The 9,776-nt window shown below is 47.6% G+C and overlaps 5 protein-coding genes across 5 annotated transcripts in view; 1 reads left to right on the forward strand and 4 right to left on the reverse strand.

Moving 5' to 3' along the window:
* CNBM1300 (hypothetical protein) overlaps positions 1 to 479 on the reverse strand; it is a gene marked incomplete at both ends in the record, with an annotated part of 2,577 nt that extends 2,098 nt beyond the window's left edge. The window contains 2 exons of the mRNA XM_767118.1: positions 42 to 315; positions 392 to 479. Of these exons, the coding sequence (XP_772211.1) occupies positions 42 to 315; positions 392 to 479 (362 nt within the window). The remainder of the gene's footprint in view (positions 1 to 41; positions 316 to 391) is intronic.
* Positions 480 to 781: 302 nt separating this feature from the next.
* On the reverse strand, positions 782 to 2,446 carry CNBM1310 (hypothetical protein; the record flags this gene model as incomplete). The annotated part of the gene is made up of 7 exons (XM_767119.1): positions 782 to 939; positions 1,024 to 1,145; positions 1,216 to 1,248; positions 1,304 to 1,373; positions 1,432 to 1,603; positions 1,670 to 2,067; positions 2,122 to 2,446. The coding sequence occupies 7 exons, from the start codon at positions 2,444 to 2,446 to the stop codon at positions 782 to 784; spliced, it is 1,278 nt and encodes a 425-aa protein (XP_772212.1).
* Positions 2,447 to 2,938: 492 nt separating this feature from the next.
* CNBM1320 (hypothetical protein) lies at positions 2,939 to 3,710 on the reverse strand (the record flags this gene model as incomplete). Its single annotated transcript, XM_767120.1, has 6 exons — positions 2,939 to 2,950; positions 3,006 to 3,065; positions 3,117 to 3,305; positions 3,360 to 3,469; positions 3,522 to 3,595; positions 3,652 to 3,710. The coding sequence occupies 6 exons, from the start codon at positions 3,708 to 3,710 to the stop codon at positions 2,939 to 2,941; spliced, it is 504 nt and encodes a 167-aa protein (XP_772213.1).
* A 300-nt stretch (positions 3,711 to 4,010) lies between these two features.
* Positions 4,011 to 7,153, forward strand: CNBM1330 (hypothetical protein; the record flags this gene model as incomplete). The annotated part of the gene is made up of 15 exons (XM_767121.1): positions 4,011 to 4,575; positions 4,631 to 4,729; positions 4,786 to 4,852; positions 4,903 to 5,035; positions 5,095 to 5,191; positions 5,243 to 5,292; positions 5,346 to 5,468; positions 5,529 to 5,654; positions 5,700 to 5,822; positions 5,883 to 5,941; positions 5,996 to 6,034; positions 6,090 to 6,176; positions 6,234 to 6,351; positions 6,417 to 6,624; positions 6,693 to 7,153. The coding sequence occupies 15 exons, from the start codon at positions 4,011 to 4,013 to the stop codon at positions 7,151 to 7,153; spliced, it is 2,355 nt and encodes a 784-aa protein (XP_772214.1).
* A 118-nt stretch (positions 7,154 to 7,271) lies between these two features.
* CNBM1340 (hypothetical protein) lies at positions 7,272 to 9,571 on the reverse strand (the record flags this gene model as incomplete). Its single annotated transcript, XM_767122.1, has 7 exons — positions 7,272 to 7,359; positions 7,415 to 8,887; positions 8,937 to 8,969; positions 9,027 to 9,093; positions 9,148 to 9,183; positions 9,250 to 9,354; positions 9,436 to 9,571. 7 exons carry the CDS (start codon positions 9,569 to 9,571, stop codon positions 7,272 to 7,274), a joined length of 1,938 nt encoding a protein of 645 aa, XP_772215.1.
* Positions 9,572 to 9,776: the final 205 nt, after the last annotated feature.

The raw sequence follows: 9,776 nt of genomic DNA on the forward strand, positions 1-9,776 counted from the left end.
CAAACAATGTGCCTAATGCGCTTCGTTCAAATCAAACTCACAAGCCTTCGAGATCACCTAGACCCTTAGCTTTCTTCACTCCTACAGCCGCCTTCTTCTCAGATCCATTCAGCCTTGGCACATTAGCGGCTCCCATGTTAGCAACAGCCTTCGCCTGTTGAGAACGTTGCAATTCTGTCCGAAGCTCCTTGACACTATTGATCGTTATGGTTGATAATTTGGCACGAAGTCCAGATGGCCTCGACATGACAAACGCCTCGTATTTGAAGAAGAGATCGGAGGCAGTGAGGTTGTATAGCCGCATCAATGAGAGGCCTTCACAGCGAGAAAAGTAAACGAAAGGATTAGTACATGCTCAGGAGGGGCCTTCTTGGATTTGAGGAAAGCTTACACTCTGCCATCACATCCGGGTGGTCCATCACGGCGCGACCAAATCGGTCACCGAGCTCCTGACGAGCAGTGCTGTCGGAAGAAGACATGGCAGACCCTCCAATACCTGTTGATATGAATGGAAGGCTTCGGATCGAAAAGACGAAGAAGGGCAGTCAACTATGGGATGTGATAGATTCGCGATTGAACATGAGCTAAACAGGCTCAAAAACGCGTCCTTTTACTGGCAGCCATTATTACTGCAGACGCGTTTAGATACTTTACGTAATACTTCTTTCTTATATGGGATGCGTGACTACGAGTACAGTTAGACGGATGCAACGCCTTTTACGATATGTCGACGGAGGAGGGCAATATTGTAGTATGCATATATTCGGATGTGTGATGCTAGTCAATTTACTCTTTTGAAACCTGGTGGAAAGACTTGTCTAGCATTGATGTTAATCCTAGCTGTACTTATCCAATTCTTCGCTGCCTTCATCTCCTCAGAGTCACTTTCCTGTACCAAGAAATGTGATGGAAGGCTCCCTTCCAGGATACGGGGTACACCTGTCCAGCATAGCGTTTATAAGCATCTTCCTTCAGGACGGTCCAGAGGACTGGGGAGACAGGTATTTAAGAAAAGTAGCTTACCATGATAAGACTGTCTGCCTTTACCGCTCATGATCAGCATATCGCCGGAACGAAGTATTATCGGTCTAGGGACTTCATCACGAGAGTCAGAACCCAAAAGAAGGATTGCAGCGTGCCCCAAACTGGATTGGAGTTAGTTATACGAGGACCAGCGAGAAGAGAGTGGGAGAGAGGATGGATCCGAATACTTACGAGACTGAAACCAGCGGTCGAGCGGGATCTAGTCTGTTTCTATGGGTCAGCAAGATGGTTGTGACTCTTTGGGGTTTGTCAAACTCACTCTGCACGATCGACGTGTGCCATGAGTGTATCATTCAGCTGATAAAAGTTGACAATGCCCGTATCAGGCTCTATCACCACAAGTCAGATTTGATTTCAAAGCGATTCAATTAATGTGAGAAGACGTACTGTAATCTCTTGGCCAAGATTGCCAACCATATGTTGAAGCGTCTGGATCCGATACTGAAGAGAACACATTCTCCCACGGCACTGATGCTACTGCTTCGGAGCAAAGATCGGCGAGCGGAGCGGGGAAAGGTATTGGGGTTTCTGGTGCGAAATCATACGATTTTGTCGACCACTAATTAATCAAATGATGATGAGCAAAGTTACATTGCAGACTATTGACAACAAAAATGAAACTTACTTGATATACCCATCCCAGATTCGCCCAGCGAATTTCCTTCCAAAGCTTCCTCACCTCTTTTGCTCCCAGCTTGTCGCTAGGCAAATCCCCTGTCCAAGCTTTATTTCGAGCTACAATCTCTTCATACCCTATCACTGATGCCGGTTCTGTATCATTCAATTTCCTGCTCTTTGGTTGGGAAGCGGAGGCAAGTGCTTCGGGGTTGACTGTGCCAGTCATGTGTTTCGGAAGAACGGTCGCTTCCGGGTTTGAGACAAATAAGGAGAAAAGGTTGGGAGGAAGATCGTAATGAGTGCTAAGCGAGAGAGGGTTAGGTGGGAGAGTGTATCGGGCAAGGGAATCATGCAGGAAGGAAAGTTGCTGTTCGACCGTGAGGTAGCCAGGTATAAGAACACATCCTGTGTCACAAAAGTTGTTACAGCGGTCTCTCAGATGGGGAGGGGCACACGCACCTGGAGCGACGATATATCCAGTCTTCCCACCGTGTAAAGACAAAGATTCAAGACTCGCGATATCCAGCTCTGGTCTCTCCCCTTTATCCTTTTTTTCCACCCCCTTTCTCCGTCTGCCACTTGTAGCTGCTGGCACAACGTCATGATCAGGACTCCACCACCCAGCGGCCCATATTTCATCCTCCTCTTGAGAATCTGGCCGGGACAAGTCGATCAAACGGTCTTGCCATTGACGAAGTGATGGGTAGATATCTTTATTAGCTCGATTCTTGAAGTGCTTCTCCGCTTGCCTGAAAGCGGTTAAGGCGGAGCTGGCATTTTCCATGCTAGTGAAATTTGGTATTTGCGATGTATTAAATGTATTATAAAGCAAGCTGTGTTGGTCGTGGTAGAAATGTATCTTTTGAAGTGTCTTTGACGATGGAAGCCGTAAATTCGCGTTCTACAACAACACGCAGCAGAGGTTGGCCTTATCGGAGACGAGCGACGTCAGGTTCAAATGTGTTTGAAAGCAAGAGTTTGGCAAGACGTGCAAGTTGATAGAACATCTTCGAGTTAATATAGGGACCAGGCGTAGAAGTTCGTGCATAGTGCAAGGAGTAGGGGACCTATACAAACTAGCGATGCTCAGACTTTTTCGTTTTTTTTTCTCCGACGACGGACGCCTTCGGGGGGCAATTATATAAAACAAGTACCCAACAAATGCTCCAATGTTTTCATTACAAATTCGTTTTATGCACGGAATATTATCATGCATGAATATGCATAAGCCTCAGCGCCGTATAATAAAAACAACCAAATTTATAATAATTCGCGCTTAGATCTTGATCTGTAGGAGATGTATTAGCACATGAAGCGTTTTGCAAGATGAAAGCGATACCAACCTCCTTAAGGCCGTCCTTCCACATGGTGAAGTAAGGGGTGACACCGTCCTCTCGGTAGTTCTAGAAGACGGAATTAGCATCTCTTGTGTCTCCATTATGCAGATCACTCACAAGGAGGCAGACCATGCCGTCGGGGTTCATGCTCTCTCCGATGTAGAACTCGTAGTCCTTGAAGTTGGCAACAATCTTCTTGGCGAAATCCTGAGCGCCCTTCTCGAAAGCAGCAACTCGGTCGGGGTTGGACTCCTGGAGCTTAGACTTGATGGCCTTCATGTAGCCCTTAAGGTAGGTAAGGTAAGACTGCGGTCGGCGGTCAGCGCGTCGTTCGTCTGTGCCGAGTTACAGATTCCTCACCTTCTTGTCGAAAGAAGTGGACTGGAGTCGGAAAGAGTGGACAACGTTGTTGACCTGCTGGGCACCCTCCTCAAGGGCCTCGGCGGCCTCCTCAGCGGAAGGGTTACCTCCTACCGCAGAGTGTCAGTACTTCTCATGCTAACGCTACAGATAGGTACCTACCAATGTCAACATCACCCTCCTTGATGATGATGTTGGCACAGTCAACCTCGTAGGCGATGTCACCGATCTCCTTGCTGGAAAGGGGCCCATCAACACCTGGGAAACATGGAGTTGTCAGGTGTGTACGTACATAGGGAAGGCGTCAGAGATCATCTCGTCACCGGTAAGGACGTCCTGGTAGATCAGCATTTTGGTGTTTGTTGGTCTTTTTTGGGTTGGGTGAGTGAGAAATGATGATGGGGGCGAAAGTAAAAGTGGTGTTGCGCCGTGGAGACGCCTTTTTCACTTTTTTTATTATTTTTTTCACAAGTGGTATATTACGTAACAAAAGGTGCCTGACACCCGCTGTTTTTGTGGCCTCCACCTGTCTGTCTCGCCCTATTGACGCTCCTCAAAAACATATACTCCCCAGCCCACGTTACGTCAACCGCCCTCAGCCCCCTCCAGCGCTCGCCACCCTTCCAACCTTCCAACCCGAGAGCACAGACCATGCTCCCCCATGCTCAACTCTCTGCTTCCCTTCTCCGCTGCACCAGAGCGACAGCGACGCATTTCGTCCCTCGCCCCGCCACAAGGAGTCTTGTCGATACAGCTCCTGCCACCAGCGTGGCCGAACTGGCTCGTCGAGCGTCTAAGCATCTTACAAGTCGAAGAGATGCCGCATCCTCTCTAGAACAATCTAATGAACCAACTACCTCTAGTGGTGAAGCCCCGAAAGCGGGTCAATCACTTGGGCAGCAGGGTAGGGTTGACCTCGCTGTAGACCTCAGTTCATTTTCTTCGGGTTTAGAGTACCGCAGACGGCTGAGGACCAAGGCCCCACAACTAAAAATCAACAACACTTCAAAAAATAGCTTAGAACTGTCTGAAAGCAAAGTGGGACAAAAAGCACATAGGAAGCGCAGGCTTTCCTTAAAGACATCGGCTGGTCATGTCAGGAATCAGACGTCGGACGAGAGTCCAGATCTATCGACCAACAGTGTTAATCAGGGGATTGAAAATTCTGATTTCGAACTGCCTATTGATTCATACCCATCAGGAGGAGAGGTAGCTGGTAAGTTGCCGCACCTTCCGTTGTATTACGCCTGCTCATTTGTTTTATCCGCCAGACGCACTCTCTGAAGGCACGAGCAAATCAGTAATCGAATCTGAGGAAGTAGAACCTATTGAATCAGGGTCTTTATCAGCCAGTAGAATCCCTGTAGGAGGTCAGTGCAATAGCTTCGGTCTCTATGCGGCAATACTAACATCTGTCGCATTGCAGAAGTGAACCCCCCCCGGGAAATGAAAGTAGCTCGGTTACGAAAAGGCCTCAATAGAGTGTTATTCAGGTATGGTGTTTGACATTATCTTGATGTGACATCGCTAATCCTACTGCCAGTCCGGGCATTCACCAGCTACGCGATCCTCGGACAGGGGTTTGGAACTTTGATGCCAGTTTGAATGACATTCCACAACCCCAAGACTTTGCTTTCCATCGATGCCCTTCATATATCACCCCATCGCAGGATAAAGTGAGAATTATTATTGGACTCTCAAAATGATTTGGTTTTGCTCACAATGGGGGGCGCAGGAATTACTTGACCTCGCGCAGAAGTATGCGTGTCGATTCTTGGGCTCTACTTCTACTGTGTCCAAATCACTAAGCCAAATTTATTTCGCCCTGAGCGGTATGTGTATATCCCAAGGATCGATAATATAGCTTCTTATCTTCTTCGCAGGCGGTAGAGGTATTGATACTTCGATATTAAGCCAGGATTTCTCAACGGAAGTAAGATCAGCTCTTCCAGTAAAGGCAGCCAAAGTCTGACCCATATCCTGTAGAGATCTGATTTTACCCGAGGCGCAGAGTTGCCAGCATCCATCGTCTTAAATCGATTAGGTAAACGCACTTACTCTGTGGACAATGACAAGACGTATGATGTGGACAACATTCTCAGTGATTTTGTGAGGTTTTTACCTTTCCCTTTCATCTTTGCAAATTACAGTGTACTAAGCCAATCTTAGGGCCACATTCTGGAGAAGATGCTCACCTCCGAAGCAAAAGATTTAAAACGCTTCCTTCTCTCAAGTCCCGAAGAATCGGTTTCAGACGCGGAAAGAACAGAAAGAGAAGCCTATCATTACAAAAAAGTACGTATACACCTCGAAAGCTTGTGCCAACTCTTCTACTTGTAGATTGGCTCCATGCTCCTCCGTTCTCAACTGGATTGCTATCACCCTGACTTGCCGGGCTCTGGTGTTTTTGATATCAAGACCAGAGCGTGCTTCCCTATTCGTTATGATTCCGCAAACTACCTTGTTAGTCATTATACTCTTCTTTGGCGACGTTGTAATGATTATTTTAACTTCTTGGTGTAGGCCAACTCTGTCTATGATATCTTCAAGGACCGAGGGTACACCGGATCTTACGAGAGAGAGTAAGTTCATCGTGTTGTTTCGAGCCATGGCCATGTCTCCTGACTCTGTCTTAGGTACTATGATCTCATGCGTGCAGTCATGCTGAAATATAGGTAAGACGGATGGAGAACAAGTCTTATATGTGGGGCCATACCTGACCAAAGACAGCTTTCAAGTTCGCATTGGTGGCATGGATGGCATCTTCCTTGCTTATCACAACACTTCTCGCATCTTCGGCTTCCAATATGTCCCTCTGTGAGTCTTTCGCGTGACACAAATAGATGATGTTCTTCCATGCTGACGTCCAAATAGGACTGAAATTGATCAAAGGATTTTCGGATCAAGCGAGATGGCCGATGCGGCTTTCAAGATCTCTGTGACCGTTCTACAGAAGTTGTTAGACCTCAGTGTTAAAGCGTTTTCTGGTGTCGTACGTCGGGCGGCCGTTCACTTTGTCTATCATTGGCTCATAAATTCTTTTTTCCGTCTCTGTAGGACGTAAAGATGATCATCAAACACACTCCTAATATTGATCAAAACAGTGTGACGGCATATGTAGAGCCCAAACACTGGAAAGATGAAAAAGGACCGCCTCCTGTTCAGGCAATCACGATCACCATGGAGAACTTCCTTGATGGTCAACCTGTTCAGGGCCAAATTCCCGCCTTCGTCATCGATGAACGTACTCGAAAAGTACCCGAATGTAAGTCGTCCCATTTCTTTTCAAATTTCCGTGTCCGGGGAGTGGTTGCTCATATGCTGTATTCTCAGGGACTGTCAAGTACTCTGTAATCAAGACGGAGATGGACGAGAATGGCCAGCTAGAAGCTCGCAAGGGTGCTCAGAGTCTTCGGAAGAAGTTGATCGACATGGCATCATTGTATATCCCTGAAGGCCATACTGTTGAGAGCATGACTCGTTATTACGAGGCTAGGCGGCAAGCAATTGAGGCAGGCCGTCATGCAGCAACGGCGTCTCTCACCGACCTACCAGAACCTACCGATGACATCGGCAACGATGTCAAAGATGTAGAGAGTGATACTCAGAATGAAGAAAGCCTGGTCCCTGCTTCTGCTGAAGAGGAAGCCGTTAAATCTGGCGATCAGTTAATGACTATCCAATGGAAGAAACCTGGGAAACACACGTTGAAGTTGAGGAGGGAGGCTAAGGAGAGTGGAAAGGCATATGAGAAGAGGAAAAAAGCTTGGAGATCTGCTCATAGAAAGCCGTAAAGGTGCTTGTTGCCACGCATAACGTATATAATACATACAAATATAAATATAGAGCCCCAAGATACCCAGCATCTGTATATCATGCCATTGTATGCAGCTCACTTCTTATTGCCTTGCATCAATCAGCCTCTGGGACCGCTGGATTTGCGGTGGTTACACTTGACCGTTCATGAGAGGCCTCCGAGCTTTGCTTGTTGTCATTGTTACTTAAAACCAGTTGTCAGTCAAGTGACGTTTATAGCCTATAACAAAAAGACTTACCTTCTGGCAAGTGGGCCCGTCTCACTTTCACGTCTATCTGATTTCCTGCTATTCATCGAGAAACCTGTGCCTTTTCTGGTCCTTTTTCTGGTAACAAGCTCAGACGCAACCATCTCACCTTGACTTTCCTTTCTTCTCCTCTCCTGTTCCTTCATGACCTCTACCTCTTCCTTTGCCAAGTCCTCCTTCTCCTGTCTTGCCGCATCCTTGTTTGCCTTATCCTCTTCCTTGATTACCTCACTAAGAAGCGCTTGTTGCTGAGCGGACACTCCGCTAGCCGAACGATTTCGCGTGTATGAATAAGTACTGGCAGACCGTCCGAGGCGTGGGGACATGCGGGTGTAAGCACTGTGCATACTTGGCGCGCGAAGGATACTTGGCTTTCGAGCGGAAGGAGATTTGCCCAGGGCTCCAAAGGAGATGTGAGAATCGGGCCTTGGCGCAGGGGAAACGGTAGTATCGGTCTCATCATTGCTTCCGTGGAAGCTACGTCGACGAACTATCGAAGGAATAGACCCGGGACTCAAAGCGGATAAACCAACTTCATGACCTGCTGTCAGGATTTCAGGGCTATCTGATGGCAAAGCCCCCGTCGAAGAAACCGAGAATGTCTGCATTGAGATTGCGCCATCTCGCTCAGCAGTAGGGCTTGGAGGGGGTTGATATAGACCGCCAAAGTCGGTATGGCTTCGATAGAGGTTCGCGCCCCCTTCACCCCATATCTCAGGATGCATCAGAGGTAAACCTGCCTTGTTATCCAGGAAAGTGGACAGGGTCGGCTCGGTCTTGGATCTGAACGCTGTCGGCCTGCCCTCACCTTTATCTTCTTCCGCATCCAACTCTGCATCATCCTTCTCGATGCCCAGCGACCAATCTCCCATTACCCCTGTTCCTCCATTGGAAGAAGTCAGCGCTAACCGCATCTCTACACAATCATCCAGATCAATGGTTGACCTCGGATCGCGCTGGAGTAATAAAAACTCTTCAAAGCCTTCTGTATACGCCGGCTGGTCATTGTACCCTCGCGATCGTTGATAAGGAGGAATATCCTCCCATGGCGGGAGTGGTGGGTGCGGTACAACGATTGAAAGTTCATCTGAATTCGGAGATGGAGAAAGTGTTGTCAAAGGATCAAGGTAGTCGTCTAGTGGGGTCTCAGTGCTAGGGGTTGGATCGAATTGGATTCTGGAATCAAGCGAGTTGAAGATTGTACGATCAAAGGGGATAAGCTTTCGGAGGGATATGGGTCTACCGTGGCGTCCACGGCTTATTGTCCAGTTACCAAAGTTGCGTCGGATCTTCCCGCATTTGCTTCTCTGCCTTATCGACTCTTCATCGCCTAGACGTCCATCCTCTTCGTCAGACGAGTCGGAGGAGTACTGGATTGTGGTATTGTCGCCTTCACCTTGTTTGCCTGTGGCGGATGTGGCAGTCACTGGCGGGCAGAGAATATCGGCTTCCTCGTGATCCAGTCTATGAGATGTCAGTTTTTGGGTTCTCATCTCAGATAGCAGTTGCTTACCTGTCGAATCGCTTTTTGAGCGCACGGGTGATTCTACGGATAGAGTGTGAGTCAAATCATCCCAAGGAGACCAGAAAGAAGAGTAATTACATGATCTTGCTAATCAGAGTCAATGCAAAGAGGACTCCAGTCGCAATAGCATGTCCCTTTGCCTTGTCTGTAAAAGGTCTTTAGTTTCCAACCTTTTTTCGCGCTTTCGTTTTAAACTCACTCAAAATGAAGAATGCAAAGAGAACGAATTGAGCCACTGCATATCTCAAGAAAAGGGTATCAGGGCGTTAGAAAACAAAAGCCCTAAGAAATCTGGACGTACAGGCCAAGGCATCCATACTGTATCGTTGGATCCTGATACACGACCGACGACCGTTGACTTCATAAAGTCTTCCATAGACGTAGATGAACTGACGTTTCCACACCACTAGCAGTAGCAAAAGTCAAAAAGGTCAGTCAGTTTCATAAAAGTAAAAAAGAAGAAGAAGGAGAGAGATACACGACTTACGATAGCACGCGCCGTAAAACACCAGCGCTGCGACAACCATATTCAGCACGAGTACACTGGAGGTGGGTATTGATGTGTATCTGTAACACTTACTAAAGGCTATAACCAGCGGGTTTAAAAGCATGAAGAGGTGCATGATCGCTCCTGCCAGCACTGCCGAAAGGGAAACAAAAGAAAATAATCAGCTTTAGGTTCTGCGTGGATCGTATGACAGGATTGGGAGGGACTGGCTTACGTTGTTGAGGTAACTGGCTAAAGTGGCTGAATGTCGGACTGTTGAAAACCCCATGTCAGTTTTCCTCTTTTTTTTTTTTCTCCTCGGGTCGAATGCGGGGGGGGGG

The sequence above is a fragment of the Cryptococcus neoformans genome, chromosome 13 (genome assembly GCF_000149385.1).
Source record: "Cryptococcus neoformans var. neoformans B-3501A chromosome 13, whole genome shotgun sequence".
NCBI classification, from domain to species: Eukaryota; Fungi; Basidiomycota; class Tremellomycetes; order Tremellales; family Cryptococcaceae; genus Cryptococcus; species Cryptococcus deneoformans.